The sequence below is a fragment of the Varroa jacobsoni genome, unplaced genomic scaffold (assembly GCF_002532875.2).
Source record: "Varroa jacobsoni isolate VJ856 unplaced genomic scaffold, vjacob_1.0 scaffold_1087, whole genome shotgun sequence".
Classification (NCBI taxonomy): Eukaryota; Metazoa; Arthropoda; class Arachnida; order Mesostigmata; family Varroidae; genus Varroa; species Varroa jacobsoni.
This window is the reverse complement of record NW_019213989.1, coordinates 49,039-75,152: the sequence shown is the minus strand read 5'-3', so window position 1 is coordinate 75,152 and position 26,114 is coordinate 49,039. Positions and strand designations below refer to the sequence as shown.

The 26,114-nt window shown below is 39.9% G+C and overlaps 1 protein-coding gene and 1 long non-coding RNA gene across 21 annotated transcripts in view; one reads left to right on the top strand and one right to left on the bottom strand.

Annotated features, from left to right (window-relative positions):
• Nucleotides 1–17,133, top strand: part of slo (calcium-activated potassium channel slo) — a gene marked incomplete at its 5' end in the record, with an annotated part of 76,630 nt that extends 59,497 nt beyond the window's left edge. For both annotated transcript variants that reach the window (XM_086970929.1, XM_086970928.1), the window contains 7 exon segments: nt 705–782; nt 1,660–1,840; nt 3,621–3,690; nt 4,345–4,441; nt 5,961–6,062; nt 6,951–7,767; nt 14,479–17,133. In XM_086970929.1, coding sequence (XP_086827055.1) covers nt 705–782; nt 1,660–1,840; nt 3,621–3,690; nt 4,345–4,441; nt 5,961–6,062; nt 6,951–7,767; nt 14,479–14,928 — 1,795 coding nt within the window.
• Nucleotides 1–26,108, bottom strand: part of LOC147752679 (uncharacterized) — a 72,063-nt gene extending 45,955 nt beyond the window's left edge. For 6 of the 19 annotated variants that reach the window (XR_015313465.1, XR_015313461.1, XR_015313466.1 and 3 more), the window contains exons 1-3: nt 20,494–26,108; nt 19,794–20,009; nt 19,185–19,354 (exon numbers count right to left, since the gene is read on the bottom strand). This is a non-coding gene — a long non-coding RNA (uncharacterized LOC147752679). Of the gene's footprint in view, nt 1–18; nt 762–3,799; nt 4,048–10,499; nt 10,801–11,861; nt 12,034–12,061; nt 12,376–17,738; nt 19,355–19,762; nt 20,010–20,493 lie in introns of those variants that run through there. The other 13 variants (XR_015313455.1, XR_015313456.1, XR_015313470.1 and 10 more) reach the window with 12 other exon arrangements.
• Nucleotides 26,109–26,114: the final 6 nt, after the last annotated feature.

Genomic DNA, 26,114 nt, shown 5'->3' with positions numbered 1-26,114 from the left:
ATCTCAAATTCGCTAAAAACAAAGAGAAACAAAGGGTAAATTTTTGTTCATTCGATTCATTTGATTATTACTTCAACCTGTCCCTCTTTTTTTCAAACCTTGTCATCGATATGAATGTACATGTGTGCTGCAATATGCAAAGTTATCGTAGCCTTGATAGCTAGTTACGTCACTAACTTTAACACTAACATTTGCAATCGCAAAATTTATGAAAGCAGCAAGCTCAGCATGCATGCTTATATGCTGAGTAGCGGTGCTAAATAATACTATTTAGGGCGTATGTGATTAATGCTCTTGCTAATGGTGCATTACATTTGGGAAAAGTCAGCTCGATAGAAAAAAATAAGCTCAATTCTCGTCAGGTTATTGCATTATTGGCCTTTTCTTGGCCCGATATTTCTGCACTTCGTGGTTTTTTTATAATTATAACTGTAACCTTTGTTGATAGCAAGTTTCGGTTTCGTCCATCTTCGTAAGATATAGCGAGCTAACTGCTCCTTGACGACAGGCAACAAAAAGAGCATCTATAACTAACCGTTGCTAGAAGCAACAAGCTTTTTTTCTTCACCACTAACATCGACGCACCGTTGTTTCTTCTCTTTTTCGTTCTTTCTATCTGTCGCTGCCTGTTCTTTGTGCTGCGATGCGCGTGGGGCTCTTATCTCTTCATTTCTTCATGATCTGTCTGTTCCATACGGTTGCAGCGCGGATACCAGTGCTCTACGCAACCCTAATGACATGTTCGCCGGCCTACACCTCGCCTACGAAGTTAAAAAACTCATGTGCGGTTTACATTCATTCGGCAACGTCTAACATCTACTGGCTGCTTTTGGCCAAAATATCAATTATTTACATTCTACTATCGTCCTTATATCCAATCAGTACCTTTGTTTCATTTTGATAGAAACAGTTCGCTACCACTAGTTTTATTATTATTACAGGAGTTATCGATTGGAGTATACTACTAAGTAATACTACTATTAAGTACTAGTAATTACTAAGTACTAGTAGTAGGGTACTAAGTAATTGGCTTCTCTCTTGCGTAACATAGAAATTTTATGAAGATGAAGGCTTTTATTGCCACAATAGCAAGCCAATAATATGTCGTAGCATAGTCGGTTTCTAGAGTCTGAATAACAATTCATGTTCTAGAAAGAACAGCTATAAGTTAAGTATAAATCGTTATTTGGATACATACTAAGCCACGGTACAACGCTGTCAATCGTAGCGTTAATGATCTTCGCAACACCTACATTTACCCTGTTCTGTAAAATGGGTTTTCGGTTTTATTCAAACGAAGCATGAAGCTATTTGGGCAGGCTAAGTATACCACCACTCTTACAGTTATGGGCTATTATGATGTTATGTCATAATCCCTTTATCTACTCAAAAATACTCATAACCTAACACGCGATCGAAAACTAGTCCTAGAAAGAAACAATGCCCACAGGTTGTCTCAGGACAAAGGATAATCACTAAGAATTTCAAAAATGAAGTGTAACACACAAGCTGACAGTTGTTCTCCAATTAAGCAAACTCATGCTCATAATTTGATGTGACCCAATTATGGGCCATTAGTACATTATAAGTAAGCTTGAACTGGTGATAATTATGAACATTGGAAATATATAATTATTAAATTGTTAATTGCCGCATTAGGCCAACAAATCGCCCACCGAGCGGGGCGCCATCGAGCGGCAATGAAAAACCCTTCCCGGTCGGACTGTCAGACGATCAAGCGAAAGATTTCGAGAAAACTGAAATGAAGTACGACAGTACAGGCATGTTTCACTGGTGTTCTGCGCGACCGATCGAAGACTGTATACTCGACAGGAATCAGGTCTGTTTGACATTACTTCTTGTAAGTCACGCTTATCACTTAATTAACGCCCTAACACCGATCTAGGGCCGTGTAGATAGAGTACTACAAGACACTAAGGAATCGTGTAAATGTAACGGCTATGTACGAACGCCACCTGACTTTACGGCTCCGTCGGTAAGGTCTAGACAACTTGCGCAGTAGGTCAAACTTCCTGTGTCCAGTGTAATATGCAGAATCGTTTACGAATCAAACATTGCAGCGTTAGAAGCAGGCAGATTCACTAGCGTGACATGGGAAAAAATCTAATTTTGATGCCCATTGTTGAGGTTGGAAAGCTTTTAAAGTGGTCAATCTCAGAAAAATGCAACCCGCGGATGAACGAGATAATGGATAGACTCGACGTACGAGCAGATGTCCCAGGGTTCGTACTCGTCAATGGGTTTCAAATCGAAGGGAGTGCAGTGTTATTGCGAATCGCGCGATCCTAGGCCGAAGCCTTAATCATGTTTTGTCGTTCTAGGAAGGCAAGTGGACATGTAAGCATTTAAAAAAAGTCTACAACGGATGCTCAGACACTTCCATACCGGCACCGGCATATGTCCAAGGACAGGAAGATAGCGGCCCGGCGTGCTTTTAAAGTGTAAAGCGGCCAACGTGTCTGCTCGCATTGTGAAAAATCTGCAATTAGAAAAAGCAAAAGAATTGTCCGAAGTGTCAACGGATATGGTTTTTGCAGAGAGAATGATTTGAGTGCACAGAACAGACAATGAAGAATATATATACCATTAGTTAGGTCGGTTGACTATGATTTGTCTACAGTAGATCTTTCTATAGCTCAGGTACATCCGCGAGTTGCCAGCAGCGCGAGAAGGGCAATACTGTATACCGTTTTCAAAAAGCCAGTTTATTATCTTACTATACGTAGTGAATTCTGATCTATAACCGTGATTATCACGCAGACCGCAGATCTTCTTTAGAGGTGCCTTTCATTTTATCATTCTACGAGTACGGTAGGTTTCCTTTAGAACTTACCCTGCTTGATGACTCTTCGATTCGAGTCGAGAGATTTGTGTGCGTTATAGAAAGTGGGTAGAAGCCCTAAATGGATACATCACAAATACAAACCAACCATAATATTCACGCTGAAAACTCTAATCCCAAATTGTACTCTAGTTTCTATGTTTGCGCTGAGAAAAGTATGGGGTGCAACTAATTTCCAGTTTGCACACAATAAGAAATCATGGTACGACTAATCCCTTCAATTGTACATAGTAAGGCATCTTTGTTACGATTCAAGTAAGTTCCGCATGGGATTAGTTCGAAAGAGCTAACTGCTGCCCGAGTTATAATCAAAAGCAGGCATGTTTTTCGCAAATTAAATTAGGGTATACCGCGGAAAATTGCGTTCAGTGTAATAAGTGTCCTCTCTAAAAATACTTAGCAGAATGTTACTTAAAAAAAAACAATTATTTTTAGAGCGCTGCACGGAATAGTAACAAGTTATGACGAATAGAGCCTTTAAATTAGATATAATATCTTCTGCTTTCAGGAATAGCTAACTATTATTTAAGATATTTACTTGGTAAGGTAGATGACAGTGTAGTTTATTTACTATAAATTTGTAACTGTTTTTGTACTTGAAACTTATCTTGGTGTCACGTAGGTTGCGAGTTGTCCATTTAAAATGCAATGATCACGTTTAGCTTATTCCCGTTACGGTTAGATTTGCATTGAATACTTGTACATATATTATAAGTAAGTGGAATAATAATGGAGGTCTGTCAATTATGGATTTCAGGCGGCAATGACCGTGCTGAATGGACACGTCGTGGTTTGTCTTTTCGCCGACGCCGATTCACCTCTTATAGGTATAAACGAAATGACTTTTATAAATCTTGACATGCTTAGATCAAATGATGCGATAGCGAATAAATCACGGCAATGCCAATTCCTAGTGTTCTTCCCGACCGTCTTGTAGCTTTATGTCGAGTAGCATCAGGGTTAAAGGAAAACGGATGTCTCTAGTAATCGATCTCCATACATTTAAAGCTGTACTGGAATTTTTTGAAAAAACACGTTTAGAACAATTTTTTTTCTAGGCAGGGGAGAAAATAATTTAAAAAGCAATCACATTGAACCGCATACGGTGAAGTGCACTGCAGGCGCAAATACTCTTAGTTTCCCGGCGGATCGTCCGTGCGTTGAGAACTGACATTTAACGTCACCTTAAATAAAAGGTGTATTTGATATGAGAGATCTGAAAAGCAATCACCGACTTTGAAGTTGGACATCCCCATATTAGATACATACTTGCTGGGGAAAAATTCACAGTTCAGAGGCTTTAACATCTCGTCATAGGTGACGCTGTTTTTTTGAACTGTAATAATCCTATTAAAACATTGATGGAGCACAAAACGTTAAAGTTTCTTAGTAGACTAGGTAAGATCGTTGCGCATATAACACAATAAGATATAACCGTTTTTTCTCTCTTATTGCGCTGCTATTTTACTTCGCCAAATAAGGACTAAGGAATCTCGTGATGCCTCTGCGCGCGTCAAACTTTCACTATCATGAACTCAAACATGTGGTTATCGTGGGGAATGTGGACTACCTAAGAAGGTACGTACAAATTTAAAGATGTCCTTTAAACAGCTGAATCCAAGAATTAAAGACACGATTAGCTGATATACCCATGGTTTTAACTGCATACACTGAAGACGAAAAAAAGTTCATCTTTGAAGTTCTTGATAACATAGGTTGAAACTTATTTGTCATCGTAATTGCCAACGTATTTCTCCTAGATCCGCACCAAGTTATGTTTACTCTATACTAGGTTAAAATCATTTGAAAGTAGGCCTTCTGAGCTTATTGCGTTTTGCTGTACGCCATATTGTTCATAGATCCTGCCTTAGAATATTGGCTCATTCGTAGAATATATATAAAAAAGTATAAGCTCGGTACAGAAATATAGGTCGTTTTTTTAATATTTCTTTACCTCTTAATTTTTGTTTATTTCTATGTATCACTGGGAAGTGCTCTCTTTGTTCTGTTAGCATGTTGCAGGTATGTGCATTCCTCAATGAACGAAATTCTAAGTCGAGTTTTGGCTTTAAAGACAAAGAATTGTGGTGAAAAAAAAAAATTTTCGACATCTGCTTTATTTTACATCTGTTAAGCTCACTAGCTTCTGAACAACTCTAATGTATTTGTGCCATATGCATCAAAGGTGTCCGAAAGGATAGGCCGAAAAGCTTGGTTGAGTTTGGAAATGGCCTATTAGACTTGAATGGTGCACCCTACTTCGGCCAGCCCTCCGAGGTTCATGAGCACTTCCGACAGCAAACATGTTAGTTGGCCGATAAGCTGCGAACACCAGACTATTGTTGGCGCCTAGATGTATGAAACTTAATCAGAAATTAGACGCCTGGCTGCGTTATAGACTGGGTGAAATGTACAAGAAGGTACAGGTTCTCATTGACCCCTAACATATTGTCTAGCACCGGGCAACACGCAGTCATCATGACAAACTTTTACACAGAATTGTTACAGCTAATGTCTTCATGCCGATATGAAGTAGAGAAAGAAATAGTTCAGAGAAATACGCTTATGTCCGAGTTAGGCCAAACTGCCATGATTTCTGTCTGGCAAGACTGGAAGTGCTTGGGAAGAACAAGTCGGACTACAGGGATCTGTATATGACCTATCGCATTGATTAAGCTAGGCTATTCAGGCCCGAAAGAAAAGGCAAAGTCATTCTTTTCTATTACAATGACAGGCCGCGCACGGCAAAGATTGTCAAAGCTGCCAGCAAAAGCTTGACTGAGATATTCTTTCACCATATTCTCCTGGGTTCGCGCTTGTGCATTTTTGCTTTTCAGTGGCAAATTAAATTACTCACCGTATATTTGACCACGCTTTGATTAGAGTACTATCAACAAAGTTTCTATTGCACATAGGAGAACTTCGACCGGTTTCCTAACATATATTTGGATAAGTTAGTGGGCCAGAATTACCACATTGTATGCGATTCTTCTTTTTATTGGTATGCACTATAGTCTTTCCTTTTACTTGGTAATTACATTTTGCATAGCAAGGTGAAAAGGTATAACTGTCAATAGTTAATTGTGTATGTTTGCAGGGAGTGGAAAATGTTGCAGAACCTTCCTAAGATCTCGGTGCTGAATGGGTCGCCCTTATCTCGAGCCGACCTACGCGCCGTCAACATCAACCTCTGCGACATGTAGGTTACAAAATTTCATATCTGTAACTTTTATGTAATATGGCCCTAACCGTACCAATACAACCAAAAAGCACTTCTTTCAGCTCATTAAAATATATTTACTTTCGTCAAGTAAACTACAAAGACCATTATGTAATATTTCTTACAAACGTATTTCGTATTAAGAGCTACTTATTTTGTTATTGAAATTGCGGGTTCTTGGTGTTGTACCAAGAAAGACCTTAAAGCCGAAAGAGAAATACGTATATGTGAGTTTCTTAACTATTTTAGAAAGCCGTGTCCTTCAATTTATGTATCCTCCTATTGTATGCCCTAGTTATGTATCAAACAAAAAAACACAGATTTTCAAACCGCACTTTGCTTTCATCTTTTTACACTGAATTGTTACTGGAGTATTGTTGGAACACAGAGACATGGGCCTTCTAATGTCATTTCCGCTCACTAAATGCATCCCCTGTAGAATTCTATGTTGATAGTTCAGGCATTTTATCTATGCACTAAAAAAAGGCCGCTTATGAGAGCTATAGCAACATAAATTTTCCGGGATTTTTTTGACACAAAAGATTAAGGGAACTTTTTTGCTATAATTAATTTATAAGCAATATAGGCATTATTAGTTGTGCCTAGCTCACCTATATGCATGCAATGTAGTTACTGAAATATTTGTGTCAAGACACACCAGCCATCAGCATTAGTATATTCGCCCGGAACCGATCACACCTTTTTTTAAAACTTCGCCATTTTCGAAATAATTGCGATGTTTGTGTCATACGACTGTAAACACATGCCAGCTAAACTTCGGTATAACTGCACACAGCAGTAATGTTTCTTCGTTTTTAAATGACACACTTCTTGACCCTTTAAAATTTTTATATTTCTACTGATTAGGTGCGTGATCCTGTCCGCAAAAATCCCCTCTAGCGACGATCCCACGCTGGCCGATAAAGAGGCCATCCTCGCCTCGCTCAACATTAAAGCCATGACTTTCGACGACACTATAGGCGTCCTCAGCAATGCCCTAAACTCCACCAGCCATCATGCCAACAGCCATGCCAACTCAACCAGCAGCAACAGCAGCCATCTTCTAACAACCAGTCATCATCCGACAACCAGTAATCCATCTGCAGCGGCAGCAGTAGCAGCTAATGTAACCAGTCTAACGTCTACTCCGGCCGCGGCTGGATTGGGTCTTAACATGGCGGGCATAACACCCTCCAACCCACTAGCCGCGGCTAACAACCCTCTAACGAGCATGTCCATGGCTACTCACATGTCCGCGGCTACTCACATGTCCATGGCTGGCCACGGACTCGGACACGGGCACGGCAGCTCCCCACTGGGTAGTCCCTCGCTGATGGCGATGCAGCGGCGCGGCTCGGTGTATGGAGCCAACGTACCGCTGATCACCGAATTGGTGAACGACACCAACGTGCAATTTCTTGATCAGGACGACGATGACGACCCTGATACAGAGCTCTATCTGACACAACCATTCGCCTGTGGTACAGCGTTTGCCGTCAGTGTGCTCGACTCTCTAATGTCGACTACGTACTTCAACGCCAATGCGCTCACGCTCATCCGCTCTCTCATAACAGGCGGTGCCACTCCTGAGCTGGAGCTCATACTGGCCGAGGGTGCGGGCCTGCGCGGTGGGTACTCCACCCCTGACTCGCTGTCTAACCGGGACCGCTGCAGGGTGGGCCAGGTTGGTAGTCAACTTTACGTAGTCATTATGTACTGAGTGAGTGCCATAGCAATTTACATTCAGGTGACATCTTTTTGTTAGTAGATTTTCCTAAACCTTTAACTAAACTTTTTACCTAAATAAGTTACTGGTAGTTATCATTAAGCTATTACAGCTGCATCAGAAAAATATATATTTGTACTTCCAGATCTTTCCATTAGCACTACCCGCAATCAAACTTTGGGGTTTCATGGGATCGATTCGAGCGTTTTACGAAAGATCATATTCAGGTTATGTTACAACTGCACGCGCTAATCTTCTGCGGTGTATTCGAGTTGGTAACCTTCATTTTATAATGAAGTTTATTTTTCAAATAAATTGTAAAGATTATGTAAGATATAGACCCGCACATCAGAGCCTGGAGCCGTTGAACTGAAAATCTTGTCATAACATAGCAGTGCATTTTATTTGAGTATCTCCACTCCCCGTCAGTCATCGCGCGATCTTCAAATGCAGCAGGTCAAGGGGCGTTGCAAAAGGCCTTGATCCCCGCAGGCTTTCCTCTCATAGTCGTGGTCAAACCTAAGTACGTCAACTAAATAATGAATTTTTATTCAGCACTATGTGAGCGATATGAGTTACTTCGTGCAAGTCTTTCTGAACCTCATGGCTTCTGTTCTCGTCTTAGTTTTGGGTTGACTTTTGTGACATAGGTTTTAAAAGTCGCAAACTTTTGTTGTTGGTAGAACCTTCGATAGATTATAAAGTCATCAGCATATACAACCATACTTAAAACGGCATGTTGCTCCTGCCAGCGTGAGGGGAAGTCACAAATGAACAGCAAAAAATGCAATGAACCCTAGTCGTCCCTTTAAGTGAATATGATCGTGTGCTTTACACCGTTTCTCTCTGTGACACCATCGGCCAATGTGGTTGAGTTTTTGGGAAAAATGCTTTTCAAAACAGAGATAGTTGCTGCCAACTTCTTAACAAGGTCAAACCTTTGTCGGTACGACGGACCTCGATGCGGGGTCGCATGCTGCTTTTAGATCCACCAGTATTGAATAAAGAGACTGACAAGGATGGTTCGTCTCTATTGCCTCCATAAAATTCTTCCAGACTGTCAGTGTTGAGCTACAGGGTTGGAATCTATGTTTTGCGTCAGGTAATGTGTTGTAGTGCTCCAGACAAAAAGTTGAACGCCGTACGGGCATGTGTGACAAAAATTTGTAGATGCAGGAGGTTCTCGCGGTTCTTCTACATGAGTTTGGGTTGTTTGTATATATATATCTCTGTTTTCTCTAATGACTCCAATCATTGTGCACTGTATCCAAATATCTGGGATAGTACCCTTTCTAACGCAGATGTTGAATAAAATCTGCCCACAAGGCGCTAACGAAAGGTTTCCGCAATGTGCTAGGATAGGACACATTAAAAATATTTTCTACTACTTTAGTTATTAGTTTTTTCTTAGCAAACCTTTGATCTACATCAGATTCTGTGAAAGTGAACTAATCTGGGTCTCGTTTTATTTGGCACTGAGCCTTTTGAGTTTGGATGGAATGCAATGTTGGTAAAACAGCTTGCAAGCTTTGCTGGTACTAGAGGACCCGAATATAACAATTTTTAATCTCAGAATGGATTACGTGGTTACCGATCAAGTTTATCATCGTTCGCACTTCAGTTTTCAATTTCTGGGTAGTTTTACTTGAGTAAATCTGATTTTGCGCATCACCTCTAACGAAGTAACTGATGGGCGTCGTACCACAAGAAGGCAACGATCGGGAAGTCTATTTTTTAAAGTTAGCCAACAAAAGAAGCAATGCTAAGCAAATGTCACGGGACACAAAGGTTTTTTGTCTTGCAATAAAATGACGCCATTCATGTTCTGGCCACCACGTCGTCCAACAGCGCTTTAACGGTAACGTTTAACAAGCTTAAGAAAGTTAACGCTCAGCAAGGACATAACTGATTGTTGTCGTAGAACGGTTCTAAGAATCCAATTCGCTCTAGCATCGTGAACTACTCCATTGTAAAAACATCTTTGATTACAACCATTTATGGCACTTCGTTCGACTTGCCTTGAAGGTTTGCATTTAAAACAAATTCGTAGAATTTAGCATCGTAGAATCAAGAACGTAAATAGAAAGATTATAAACTCTATATACCCGCGATGGGATCCAGGAGTATTCGACAGGTTTGTGCTTCATGGGAGGATTAGAGCGTTTTGCAAACGATAATAATGTAGTGTAATGGTATCCTTATACGCACGTCGCGCCACCGGCTACATCGGTCGTATGCTAAGCGAATATGGCTTCTCTATCGGGAGAAAAAGGCAGAAATTCACAGGGGTTATAAATCTGGTTGGTGGTTCAGTGACAACTCGTCCACCAACGATACTTAGGAACATACTAAGCTGTTCGAGACCATTAAGTAGATATAATTAGCTTGATGTTGAAGACCAGCCGTTTGATCTGTCTATTCCCGATATACAACTGGATGGATTTTTAGGGAATGACTAATTTCAGCCGAACAACGCTGCAGTATATGTCGGGGTTGAAATTAACATTTTATAGAATGACACTGGTTCAATGTAGAGCTACCAGCACTTAATCAGTTAACAGAAGTTGTGCATATTTTATATTCTTTTACATGTAAGTAAAAATTGCCCGTTAGAGAATATCCATGACCACGTCTAAAGCAAAGACTTGAAAAGTAAGGCTTTAAAACACTTAAAGTAAAACGAGGCGCAGCAAGATTCTATGTGCTAGGTATTCGACTTGTCGTTCGGGGGTTTGTCACAAGTACGCTTTTGTGAACTATACTAGAAGAGGTTTAGACGGTACTTCGCCAGTTTATGCGCCTCCAAATTTCGAGGTAATACGATAAATTAGCTTTGAAGGTGTCTCTTGAGGAAGATCGCGGTTAATGGATAGTGACTCTTAATTTTTCAACAATAACAGCGAGTGAGTACCTCTTAAGCTTAATAGTAGGTAGTTTTACACTTGGACTTCATGATGGACTAGTCGAGGCAATGCGTCCGGACGCACTAATCTGCAACAATCCGTAAACATGTTTCTTGTACCATTATAAAGATAACAAAATCTATGCATACCATCCGGTCGGATTCGCAAAGCGGATGCAATTAATAAGTAGCTGCAAATTACGTATGTGATAATGGGCCGATTGTGAGCTAGTTGCCACCTTTGATTGAGCAATTTGTTGTGCATTGCCATTTGAGCAGTCGATCGAGGTACCACAATTTGTAAAGCTGTACGAGCAGCTGTTAGACGCAATAATAATTGTTTCTAACTTTTCCTAACATTCTATTTTTTCTGAGTATTAATTTCTGCTAATAATTTTTACCGACACTGAGATATGAATCAGTGTGGCAGTTTACTTGATAATTTTGGTTACCATAGCAACTTAGCAAGATGGACATTAGGTGTTGTTATATGCCCTCTCGTGGGTGCGCTCAGCACCCACGTCCTGCTTAGCGACATCGCCCTGCGCGAAAAAATATCCCATATAGTACCAAACATGCTCCTCAATAGACTGTGGTACACAGTTTTGAAGGCGCCAGTTTATTTAGAGCCATATTGCGCCAATACACCAAAAATTGTGTGCGATTAACATGATCAAGGATCTGTGTAGTGTATGGCATTCGCTCACTTTTTTTTAGTTCAACATGCTTTTCTGGTGCACGACTCCATGTTAAGTCCTCACTCTTAGCTCTGCATTTGATCTAAGTGCCTTCTGCATTTGGATAGTAATAACTATGTATATAGTTCCATCTGCCAATCGATCCTGTACTTAGTACTCTATAACCAAATATCATAAAAGTTTAAAAAACAGCTATGCTTACAGAAAACACCGACTAGGAGAATCAGATATAGTACTCTTTTCCAAAACACTCCTGTATTGGATTGGATTAGTGGGTCTTACTAAAGTTAATAGCTCACTTTAGGCATGGCGTCTTCGCTTAAAGGTAACATAAAATTTGCCTATAGAATTGGTGGCATTTAGAAGTTCCGAATTCAACCACTGTCTTGCACAGGGGTGAATGGCTTAGTGGGTTTCTCCTTTAATGGGTAAAAAATACAGCTAATACATACATTTTTATGCCCTGATTCCTTCAGTATCCTTAGTCAGATCCGAATCCTATTTTTTGGATTTCTCGTGGTTGCTTATATGTTGACATGTCACCCGTGAAAGCATGCTAGTCCTCTGACACTATCAGCAGTCGCTCAGGAACCTTCTAGGCGTTGACGATTATTCGGTCCGACCCTGCATCCAACGTGTTGTACTCAGTTTTCAAAAGAAATATACCCTTATCAACCCCTCAACTGTTAGAAATTCGCTATATAACCCTTACATTTTTTCTAATATTACAGAGTTTGCTTTTATTGGTAAAAACTGTTTACTTGAAGTTTCGCCAGATCCCATCGCATTTGTAGCGTTCGCTACATGTATGCTAAAGTAAAGTTTCCTCTGTGTCAAGTTTTCTATCTTTTATTATACCGTCATGGGTAGTGATGATTGCCGCTCTTCACGGGGTCGAATGTGCGATTCAGTGGTTTCTCAGCGCTACTTCATCTTTTTGCTAGCATTAGCAATTAGCATGTTTTGCTGAAAACAGGACTCACCATTTTCAAAAGGTTGGACAAAATGAAATTTTTGGAAAAAAATTTAAAATGTATATCTAGACAATCGTGAAATTAATTGACGATGTCGGCAAATCATTAAAAAAAAAATTTTAAAACTGATTTGTTGTGAATACGATTTGAAATCCTTCTTCTGAAACTATTTTATGTTATCGATTAATATTAAGACTTTTTGTTTATTTTTCTAGATTATTATTTTAATTGTTAGTAGAATATATCAACGAAAGCTAAACACAATACACGAAAAACATAAGTTTGAGACTTATCAGCTACATAGATGTAAGAGTTTCTTACGTGGTAACAGTAAAAAACAGTTCGTTTAAAGTGCTGTTATAAGATTGTATCTATGAAAATATCCTAAATAAGGAAAGGGACATTGGTTGCACAGATATATGCAAATTACTATATGGAATCAGATGTTATACTTTTGGTCAATATTAACATCGTCTTCCTTCGTGATCGATGTCACTTCTTTCATTTTTGTCTCGCTTATTGGTATCATAGCACAAAGGAATCAAAGAGTCCGAAAAACTAAATCGATACATAGGCAAGCCGAAACATTGCAAAGGTTGATCACGACGGCATCATTGGTAACAAATATGATGGCATATGTCGATATTTCGAAAGGTGTGTCGACCACATATTTCTTAAAGGGCCAACGATGCGAATGAACAATTCAGTAAGAGCGATTAAATAAGCTAAGCATTAGTCGTGCATAGGCTAAACGCCTGCACAAGGCCTGGAGATCACCAAGAACTAAACCTGAAATTTGCATGTGTGTATTTTTATCGCAGGGCGCAGAAGGATCGTATAAACTGTATGTAGAACACAGGTGCCATCGTCTCTAATGGGTCTATCATACTAAAAAAGTGTAACTATCATCTGGTGATAGCTCGGGATCGGTAATACACCGGCAAGCAAAGATTCAAATAGCAAGTCTTCAATGAGTCGGTCGTTCCGCGTTCTCGAAAAGACCGCGCGTTGGAAAAAAATCATCACGAGTGTAACCCTGTTATTATCAGTTATTACAGAAGATTTCAAGCGCAAGTGCGAGGGCATCCCTTGACAATATCCGAAGCTTTGGCAAAATCCTTCCAAGTTAGAAGGTCATGTGTCGATATGGCTAAGTGAGCTCGAGGTGATCACTGCCTAGGCGAAGTTGACGTTGTGAGGTGGCAGGAAGTAATAACTGTAACTGGTACCAAAAGAGACGAGGGGAGGGACTCACACCCCGTAAGCTTATTCTGCGAATGTCCTGTAGAAATTCCGCGAGTGAATCTAAGCGGCTTTCTAATGACGAAAAGTACACTGCGCGCCGAGGTACGGAAGAAACGAGCAAATATTTTGTGACTGAAAGCTAAGTTTTTCAACGAGAACTGGAACGTAGGGTTCATTACCCAGGAAACATCACAACAGGCGGGCGTAGTAAAGCACACTCTTAGTCCGAAACAAAATGAGTGATTTAAGTCGCCTATATCGCAGTACAGTTCTGCTTGATTTATTCGTATTTTTATTGACATTCTTTTAATGGCGAACAGTGCCGGTGAACACAAACAGAATGACAAACTCTGCTGTAGCAGAGTTGATGAGTTATTTTGCTTAGATACTTCAAACTACAGACTGGACGAGTGCGATAAGACCTTTCGATCTTCGATAATAATAAAAATACTATGATTCCTCAATTGTTTGATTGTTCTAGCGTTCACTAGTGTAGTTTCCTCAACTTCGAAAAGGCAGGCAGACGGCGTGGGCGTTACAAACGTTAAGCTCTTGTGTAAAACATTGTTTCAATGTTAAGAGAGGCTTATGTATGTTTACTTAGAACATTCTAAAATTATTTAAGCAGTATTATTTCGCGACCGGTCACACTTGGCGAATCATTAGTACTCCACTGGGAAACTAGCATGTGATATTTGTCCCACTTTAAGTTACTGAAATACAGAGTTTACTTTGGTTAGTCTGGTCTTTACGTTTAACGGAAAATATCTACCGATACTGTTGGTTAGAAAGAAGGGTTCAGGAAAGTTTTGGTCGTCTCAGTTGGTTTTTATGTACATATTTTTTTCAGATCTCGCTGTACGACGGGCCGCTGGCACAGTTTGGCGAGGGGGGCAAGTACGGAGACCTGTTTGTGGCCTCACTACGCTCATACGGTATGCTGTGCATCGGGCTCTACCGCTTCCGTGATACTTCAGCTAACAATGGAAATGAAGGCGGGGGTGGTGGCGGATCAACTAAACGCTATGTGATAACAAACCCGCCTGCCGAGTTCCAGCTCCTGCCCACCGACATGGTGTTCGTGCTGCTGCAGTTCGACCCCGGGCTCGAATACAAGCCCAACCGGGGAAGTGCGCACGCAACACAGCCCCCAGCGGGCCACGGTCACGGACAACACTCGGGCCATTCGCATGTTATGGACCTGGCCGGGCTCGACGGGCTAAGCGGCGCGTCCACCAATGCCACACTTGTCCAAAGCGGACAGGGCAACCCTATCTCGAACCAAACAAACCTTTGCTGATAGATGCAAGCTATCGTAACAAGTGAATACAAATAATTTTACTGGGGCAATCGAACACCTTGAACTTAACTGAATTCTTCAAACATTTGGTTCTTATATGCAATACTAGAGATATTAAATTTAAGTGTAAGTCCTCTGGCTCAAACTTAGATCGACCAAGCCAGACGTATTATCCTTTGTAGGCTCAAGCGTTCGAAAAAAAGTATGAGGGTAGAAATCAATGTAACAAAAATTTGGCTAGTGGTTGCAGTCCATCAATCGATCGTATCTTCTGGAAGCGTTCATTAGGTAACCATAATGTTGAAATTTTGTGCACCACTTAGGCTTGAATCACCCTGTTCGGCGAGGATCAAATAGCCCAGGGTATGCGACTAGCAAATAAGATTATCAATCTTCGAAAGAAACTAATAGCACGTTTGCGAGCGTTCCTGATAAAAGCTATCGGTAGGGAGCATTTTTAGCAGGTTGGAAGATCTGCCAAGAAGCAGAACACGACCCTAGCAAATACTACTAATCGACTACCTTCATACACTGCAATGGATTTACAATATTATGCAGTCTGCTAAAATTCATACAGGTTTTTTTCAACAGAGAGGCTTAGCGATAGCTAAAACATAATTATTAGCATGCTCAAACAAATGTTAATTCTTCTAAATGGCTACAACATATATATATCTGATGCTTAACGAACGAAGCATTACCAGCACAACAGTAAGTGATGATTGTTCATATCTGCTATTTTTTAATTGAGTTATTGGTTAGTATATAATATGATTGCTTTCTTCCATTAAATTTAGAAGGGTAACCTCAGCTAACTTATCAACCTGACACAAAAGTAAACCAATCTAATTTAAAGGAAACATTCCGGCAACACCATAACCGTCTGTAATACCACCGTTGCAAGAATACAGAATTTGTAAACTTATATAAAGGTAAATAGGGACATAGCATTTTGAGGCAAACATTGATAAAGAGAAGGCAAATTAAACAGAAATAGTATAAATTACTTCCACAACAATATTTAGATAAATCTTATTTATAGAGACACTTTAAACACAAATAATTATATTTACGTTTGAGTACAGCAGTGATAATGCTAATAATAGTTATAGTGACGCCGATTTTTCCAAAAAGGTCGATGAGAAAATAGAAATGCTTTAGTGAGAAATTGAGTAGTTGTCGACAATACTCTAGCTACGCGTTTGTTATCATGTTTTTCTTGATGCGAAGCCCAGTTCCACAAACGATGTCATTATTACAAGCTCATTATAACGATTTTGCGCATTTTGTCCTTACCGAACGTTCAACGAAAGGGCAGTAACGAAAATGTTTATGTTATTATTCATAATTCATACAAACTGAGTCGGTAAGTGTGCTCAACAGCGTAAAAAGTAAAAATATATTCCCACTGTTAATTAATGGCAGAACTAAATCTTCACAATTTTATTACGATTTGTTATAGCAACTAATATAAATGCGCAATAAGATAAATTATCGATTCTATGCTTCTGCTTTTACCAGCGATGATATCGAGGTTGACTGCCAAGAGGACACTTGTTTGTGGGCATGGACATCCCCTGGTATCAATGATGATCAAATGGAACTATAAAAACCTCTTTCTCAAACAATCACTATGACGACACGTAGACTGAAGTCACCGACCACGATTATCTAACGTGCCGGCAGTTTTCTACGACTTTATTCATTTCATTACTACGTAACGAAATATTACCATATATCAGTAAATCACCTACATGGAAATGTCTAAAATTATAATGTTTAACTTAACCAGAGGTGACAAACTCTTCTTCCATTTTCAATTAGCTATAACCTTGTGTTGTAAAATAAGCCAACTTGAACGTTTATGCATGCACAAATACGTCAAAAACGAAAATAGGCATGATTCTCTTGGACCTTTTTGTGGAGAGAGAGAGCGAGAGAGAGAGAGAAGGAAACACAATTTTAAAAGCATACATTATGTAGTATTTATGTTGGATCGATATATTTCCTACAAGGGGTAGAAGTCCATTAGTTTAATGTGGGGAGCAATTACCATCATGACATAGTATCATACAGTCATGGTGATGGTAACAGCAAGACAAGATAGCCTTCGTCGTAGTGCATGATCGTTATTTTACATGGCTCAAACAAACGTATAGGGAAGATTCAACGCAACAACAACAACAACAACAACAACAACAACAACTTGACGGAAGCGGTGCTCGTTATCAAGCTAAAAGATAAAGACTGATGTCTTTTTAGCCAAATATATCGACAGCACAGGATGGCATAGTATAGCCACGACACGTTTAATACCAACAATAGGCAGACGAAGTAGCGTTATGCTAATATGCGCCACTTGACTCCTTACGATAAGCGTGCGAATTAATAACAACATTGTGAGAAAAATCATGACTATTTTATAGAAGACAATAGACCTAATTTATCTCAAACGAGGTGCCTAACCTAAAATTGAAGATCAGTTTTATGCTCGTTTAGCATTATCGCTCGGACGGAGCCAATACGTCGATGTCTCCAAAAAAAAAATAGACGCTTATCTATAATATTTTGGCATGAACAGAGAAAGATTCTTCTCTAGAAAGAGAGATTCTAGAGAAAAAGAGATTGTTTCCATAAAAATATATGTCAGGTTGTTATTACCAATACTCCATACAGATAAAATTGATGAGCAACAATTTACATGTTGTGAAAATTTGTAGGCATCGATGAATGTTAGCTAACGTATAACGAAAGACATATGATGCGTTGGTGATAATATATTTTCATATCGAGTCAAAACGACGGTGTAGTAAGAACGTCTGGTTACGTAAAATCGCTACAAGGTAGCGACTTTGATTTAGTGATCAAACTTAGTATTGCCACATGTATTATCGAATATATAAATATTAATTACTGCTACTCACTTCCTGTACCTAAACTGTGCTGACGGCAAGAAAGATTTCAGGACACTTGGCTCCACCTACAAGAACAATTCAAGAGCGTACAGCGATGACAGGATAAATAAATATGCATATATACATTATGCGTATATCGACAGCCCCTATGAAAGAAGAATTTATTCCGCCTTGGAGGATTTCAGTCAACGGAACTTGTCCCCTGTCAACTAAATAGAAAACAAACTGCAGTAACACTATCGCTGACTGTTTACTACCACCTATTCAACTAATGAACGAAAAATAGAACCTCGAAAAGACGCTGTGCTAAAAGCGTTAGAGCTGATCTCGTTAACAACTCGTAGATCTACGATGTAGTGTGTAAAATTCTAGCCATCGATATGGCCAAGTCAGGAACCAATTTGCGGCCTTTGCTAGGCGAAACTGTCAGGCATAATGAAGCCTCTGGGTTATTGCCGAACCTGTCACTGCTAGATAAAGAACGGTTCTCAAGTACCAGAAAGGTCAATAAATGTACAAATAAAGATCGACTTAGCATACTGACAAAGAAGAAGTATATAGTAAGCCCAACAATACATTTCATGCCGGAAAAAATTTGCCAGTTTTTGAAATACAAAATTTAAAGGGAGTTAAGTCAATCAACACTGTTCATAACTACTCTATATATATGAACTATATGGCATTCGTATCTACAGGCCAACACCAAACACACTTAGTTAACATTCATTGTAGAAGAAATATAAATGAACAAACAATAACGACTCACCCTGCAGCCTGATGAAATAATACCAATACAAGTGAAGCGAAGACAATTAGCTAGTAAGTGAATTTGGGAAATACCTAGGAACGAATCTGTTAGACGTAACTGACTATCGATGGACAGCAGTGTATATTGACCACTGACGAACAAAAAAACTACGTAATACATGTCAAATAGTGCAATGATGGCGCCTAGCCTCCAGTTGATTGTGTTTAAATCCATAGTAATATAAAAAAAAAAAAAAAAATCTTTTATTTACCTATTTATTTAAAAGAGAATTATAAGGTTCTAAACGAGAGTACAATGATACGACAAGCCATTAGACAATTTAAAATTGCGCGGGAAAACAAACGTTTGGTCGAATCAAACAACTAAATAGAATATTGATGAAATGTAAAATCACCATTTATCAATATTTACATTTGTTGAACAACATCAAGCGCTAATGTTTGCAGCCGACTACAGGAGGCGTAAACAATCCAGACCTTGAACGCTAAGATTACCCATCCATCTCATTATTACACACACAAACACCCATACATCGCGTTACATACAATGTCGAAGACAATGTATACACCAACCTCAATGGCCATAGAAAAGCGCCAAATTCTAGTACACATGGTCGGTGTACGACAACGTGGGCGGCCCATATCCACTAATGCGAGTTTGCCAATTTGGGCAGAGGTTTGCCTACGAATTCTAACTGGCCAATCACCAGCCTAATTTCGACGGCTCTATCCGGCACCAGTTCCTGGAAAGAAGTACAATACGAAATAAGTCGACATTACTAACTACAACAGTAACTACTAATAGTACTACATGCTAAGGTACACCACTTTATGCGGCTTATGAATTATCACCAAAAACAGCAACATGAACGATAGATGCTTGACCACGTGCTGTTGAATAAACAGCGCTATAACATGAAATTACGTTCACAGCCGTTTGTGTACCGAGCATTAGACACCAAACTGAGATGTTCACAAGAACAATCATGCATTCCACTGGGCAATGGATTTCAAAATCGAACTTTAAGATCGCTCACTAATATTCCGAAATCAATTTTTCAAGAATATACACGGAGATCAGGACCGAGAAAAGTTTAAAAACAAGGAACAACGCTATAAGCTGACAATCGATCAGCATCATATCTACGAACAAACACAAGCAGGCTGATGATAAAGACGTACTAATTAGCGTCCCCACAATGACCACAGAAGAACTGCGCCTATACGCATAGCACATACGCTATGATGATATTTGAGCATAAGGCTCCTCAGCAGGCCCATGGAATGCTTGTACCAGAAGTTGCGGCACCTTCAAGCAAGAACAATCGCATAGACCACAACAGCCGAAATGCGTCGACACTCCAACACCCCTCCGTACAAATGGCAAGCACATGAGCACTGCAGCAAATTGGTTTTATGTGAGTATATATATACAAAGAAACGCGATACATATATCTATCAAAGCTGCTTAGCTTAATAAATTGGGCAAGTATTAATTATTTGAAGGTAACAATATTAAGATATATCTCCAAAACAAGTAAGAGACAGATCAAAGTAACGGTACGCAGATCTCGTATATTTTCTACAAGCAATTCCAATGCGGAACTATACAAGGCGGAGAAATAAGGGCAGAACCAGCAAATCGCAGGCCAACAACGTGGCGCGCATAATAATTATAATATTCACAGTAAAGAAAATGATGATAATTGCAATCTTAATGATGTCCGTAGGGCGAATTGAAAGACCAGCGCAGATTATAATGCGAGCTACGGTGTCGCCTAATCCATATCATGGCACCGACAGCTACCACAAATACGGTCCTACTTAAATAGATTGGCCACACTTATTGTATGAATCAAATATACTTTTGATGTTTGCTTACCACATTTTCTGTTAGCAAAGGCGATTTATAAATGCAGGGGTTCTGATTGCACGCGCAGATTTGGCGTCACTGAGAGCTACACGCTGAGCAATATCGACTACACCCAGACAACACTATTGGCTAGCATGTAACTTTGCTTAACAGCCATGAAGAACTGACGTTTGTGTAACAGCGCATCCAGCAAAAATGGCACATACGTGTACGCATCAACGAATACGTCGCGTACAGCAGCAGCAGCAGCAGCAGCAGCAAAACGATCTTTCACTACAACATATAGTAGTCACAAACAAGCAGAAGGCGTCCTTCAGAAAAGCTAAAGCTCATCAGATTGCTACTGATGACAGCGATGCGTAACATATATGACCAGTGAATGCTACTCAGAGGTAGGACTTTCCTTTCTGGACCGGCTACGAAAGTTTGACAGATGAAAGGAAATGCCTCGGCCAAAGCAACACCGACCGCTTGCTGCGAAGATAGCCTGCATCTGTTATCAACAATCATAACAGCAATAGCAACCGTAAAGAGACTTTGTCATACTTCACATAATTGATGCTTAAGCCTACAACGGCGAGAACCTCAACGGCAGAAGCTAATCCTGAACGCACGTTTAGCAAAAATACACATTGTCACCTCCAACTCCTTCTGATCAATTATATAGTTCTCTACTATAACAATTTGGTCCTAATTACGTATTTACGGCGATGATTACAAACTCGCTATTAGATCGGCACTGCACAAGCAACAACAATACAAAGACGTCAACTATCATAAGTTAACATACCATTCCCCCATATGCACATCCAGCGTTCCAGAACCGCAAAGATTTCGATACAGAGCCAAATACATGCAACAGAAGCGACGGCAACAACATCGCCCCAACAGGAGAGGCAGGTGGGGACCACGACGATTCCAGCCGTCAGCAAGGCCGACGATGATGATGATGATAAAGGACGAACAGCATCAAGGACATAATAACGGCGAGGACACTATAGCCTGCATCACGTCTCAATGGAACGATCAGCTGTTGCGCTAAAGACTGGACCTGTAAATTTCTCGAACAGAAGCAACATACATTTTGTCTCAAAGCCGGCGACACCGACAACATTTGGAGCAGACGGCAAATCCAATGGTAAACAAAGAGCAACTGGATTACAACAATGACAAACCGAGCCTAAATACATCGAACATAAGGAGTTATGGTCAACAAAAAAGCTGCTAAAGACATTTAAGGTGGGGAAAAATGGCTAATTTCAGTATAGGTAATAACTTTCTGTGTAACACAAGACGAGCTAAGGAGTGTGCTTCACGAAGTCGACGTGAACACAATGACTACTAACACGAAAGCGCGACTCACTGGTCAAGAAGACGGCAAAAATAATACAATAAACGACAACACTAGGGGTCGTGGCGGTGCCCATGAGTATCATGATGGACAGAGATAATTACGGAATTTTTATTGTGTCATATGATGAATAGCGGGTGATCATTCAACATTGGATTCCGAAACGAGCTACTTGTGAATACAGAAATTGCAGAATTATAAACACAGAGCGAACAAGATGGATAAGCCGTCAAAATGTAGCATAGGCCAATAAATTATATACTAAACATAAGATATAAACAACGAAATGATACCATCTGGTTGAGGGTTTTATTAGCGCCACCATTTTCGTCCCTTCAGATATTGTAGCCACGCTTAACAGCAATCATATAGTATAGCAAATATGATAGATAACATTTCTCTACTTACATTGATACTATGTCGTATAATGTGTGCCCCTGACTACCCCTGCATTCTCTATCTTTCTCGTATAATGTACAGAGGTTCGGTGTATATCGATATGGGTAATTAAATATAACAACAATAGTAACCTACTTCAACTAATTTATCACGCACCCATGTATGTCGTGTGCAGACAGAATCGTAATTTCGAAATAAACAGTTTTATTATAAATCGTGACGATATCTAATACAGAATATCCCTGTCCGTGGTCATGTGTTGTGAATATTGACGTTCGTAAACATAATAACCATGATGATGATATAACAACAGCAGCAGCACACATAGAGTCAACAATTGCAGCCGCTTGAATCAACAGAAAATATGCGTCTATCTACAGATTGGAACCAAGACGCTTCTATCGTTTCGTCTTCTGTCAATGACAGATTAATACCCGATCATAACTCGTGTACAACAGTATTACAAAAACAGCAGCAGGATTATTACTATGATACTATTGTCATCGTATACTACGTAATCACACCAATCATAATATTGCGCTATTGTGTGTATACCTGTGAAGCGTTTGCCCATGTCCTCCACGTTTGCCTATCGTTGCCCCAAACCATGACATTAACCGGCAGTCTCTACTTGGAGTGGATGCATTTGTACATTCTGCTCGCCGGTTTTGAGCCTCATCAAATCGAAGCACCTAGGCAGGCAAACAGAGGACTAATAGCTCCACTTTGTCGGTGTTGCACTAATTATTCCTGAATGCCTAGAAATCCTATTGCGCTCCCGCTACTCTCTATTACTAGAATAGCAGACATATGCAATGGGTCAGAAAGTAATTTCCAGAGAGTAAATATTAGTCGGAAAATCACGTGACAGCGATATTATTGCCGTCGGCATTGTAGAAAGGGGCTAAAAGTAAATATCGTTTCATTAGCTTGCAGATATTTGCAATACAAAAATTTAGGAAGAATACGTGCCGGTCAAAATAGTGACTGATGACGTCAGTATGTACACTTTTCGCAGACCCATTGTTTTACTATTATTATTACTTACATTGACCTATCACATGACCCATTAGTTACACAATTCTGTCAGTCTTCAGCGTACAGAGCGATACTAAAGACAAGAAGTATTTTCTCAATACACGCCGTTTGTTGGTCATGGCAACAAGTCCCCCTAAACGCCCTTTCGACCTACTCTAAGCTTCGCTACCTTCGGCCAGCCCCCTTCAAAAGCGAGAGCTGTCTAATGAATAACCTCGCCCACATACACATACACGCATCAATGCACAAATCCAGAGCTAGCCAAAAACACCCATTATCAATAGAATACGAAACATAATTCGTATCAAAACGCATACGTGCAACATACATCAGCCAAAATCAGCTGACTAGATTCTGCGACGTAACTATCAATATCTTTTTGTGCTAAATTTTTTGCTGAAAAGTATCTTCCCGATAACACGCTAGGGCCAGCTGACTTTCAAACTACACCTTCCCGGAGACAAAGGCCTGCAAGCTGAATTGGGCCTGGGATCCACTCTGATTGGCAAACGTATATATAGACAAACGTTAAGTTGGCTAACCTTTGCCATTTGTGTAGTTTAAGTTACGTGTCAGTCAGATAATTCTATCTGACGACAAAGATGAAAACTTCGTAATTTCATAGCAAATTGCCACACCACAGTTGAGACTTGCAACCGTGTTTTGCACAAAACGGTGTAAGAGTGTATATGAATTTCTCAATTGGAAAGCCTCCAGTCAAAAATCGATCATCGTAAACCTTGCCATTCCTATCCTACTAGACGTAATACGCGGCACCATAAATGTATATCAAGCTACGATTTATGGCAGCAAATATGTTTTAGTATGCGCTTCCCTTCAAAACGAATCGTCAGAATTCCGATGAATATGTTAAGGCAAGCAATGCAGAAGTCTTACGAGCTCATTGAAGAAGACACCGCTTCTACAAGTAGATGACTGAAAAAACACAGCAATCACATTTGAGCCAAGGAAGGCATATTGAGTTTTTTTTTTTTTGTTCCTACCGTTGCTGCCGTGCAGAAATTGGACATTTGACAGAAGATCAAACAAACGCTAGACAAGCAACAATTACTATACCAAATACTAACAGTACGTAGCATGGTCATGACGCAAAGCTATGTTTTTACGCAATGCAATCATACGAACAGCAGAAGCAACTGCAGTAGCAAAAGCAAGTACAAAAACACCTCTTATATACGATAATATAATGCTACAAGCTACTACAATCACTCTCAAAGTCTGGCTCGTAACATCAACAATAAAACAGCTGATGAAGCTTCAAACAAGAGATCTTCTTAGTTCAATGGTCGTGAATTTCGACAAGCACATGTAACAACAGCAACGGTAAAGCAGACTAAGCGACAATAAGGAAAAATTGAAACCGTATAATGATTACTTGTGACGATGATCATGCTGGTGGTGGTGATGATAATAATATAAACGAGAAGGAGCGTGTCGTATAATGACGCCCACGGATAACAACAAAAAGAGGACAAAGTACTTAGTCTCTCTTTTCGATGCTTACGCTCGTGTATTTGACGAAAGTAAATGACACTCAGAAGAAGAAGAAGAAGAAGAAAGAAAAACTTCTGCATACCATCATGCATGAAATGTCGACAGTTGCGCGGCATATTATCCAAAACTGCCCGAACAAAGTTGAACTATTTCTGCTCAAAAATCTACTCAGATGTGATTAAACGAAAACGATAACTATTGGTCCGTTCCAGCGCAGCATCAAAAGAGTTCGATATATTATCGTTTTCTTCTACGTTCACGATTAGGCTTGCATTCACTCAATTAATAACTATTTTGCCACTAGGACTTCATCTTCTGTTCCAATTTTACCTTCCTGCGTAGTACAGTACTGCGACCCGATCCGGAGAAGGCCCGGAATATTTTCGAAAAAATTACTTGGGATAATTCCTTACGTCGATGTAATCGCTGCCATTTTTGGCTAATGGCTCTTTAACGTTAAGATAGAAGTAAACGAACCGGCCCGTTACTTTATGCAGTGACTTTCCGCTACTCGAAATGGAAGCAATATGCCCTATGTCGTATTTTGATGCGTAACCGTGCAGTGCGATTGGGTTGCATATAATAGCGCATAATACTACGGCCATTTTTCAGGCAGCAGAAATAAAAATATTTACCTAAATGGCTCTTAATAGTCAGTCAATGCTTTGTTCATTTGTTAGTAGTGAAACAAACAACGCCTTCCATGAACAAGCAGGCGCCAGCGGAATACGTACGAACAAAGCAAAATGGCTTACAATGTTAAAACTAATTTTAGCTTATGAAGAGCCAAATGTGTTAGCATAGCCAGGCCCAAACCCCGTCCTGTATTAACCCCAGTTTTGGCAGGCAAGAGTGGATATATTCGTTCAAAACGCTTCAACGAAGTCCAGATTTATTATTGTACAGTGCTATAAGCAGCTACAGTCAGAGTAGTAAGAACAGTTCCAGCTATTTCATTTCTACAGCGACAAAAATAGCTGAAAAGCTAGTCTGATCTATTGAAAAGTAATGAGGGCCGACAGGCCGGGCAGAAAGCTGTAGATAACGAGCAGGACGAAGACCATCAACAACCTAATACCAAAAGGATCACACGGAGGAACAAGATCAGACGATGATGAGTTGTCACAACATGTGCTGATCCCTGACACATTTATATACATATACGCAAACAAACGTATGTGAGGAAGTACGTAGCACTTTTCTAACAAGCTATTAACAGCAGTAGCGAAAACAACAGTAGCAAGAAGCGCGGTTTTTGTGACAATTTGCTAACGCTAAAGACAATAATATTAACGATAAAACTTATACCTTCAGCAGCGATAACAAC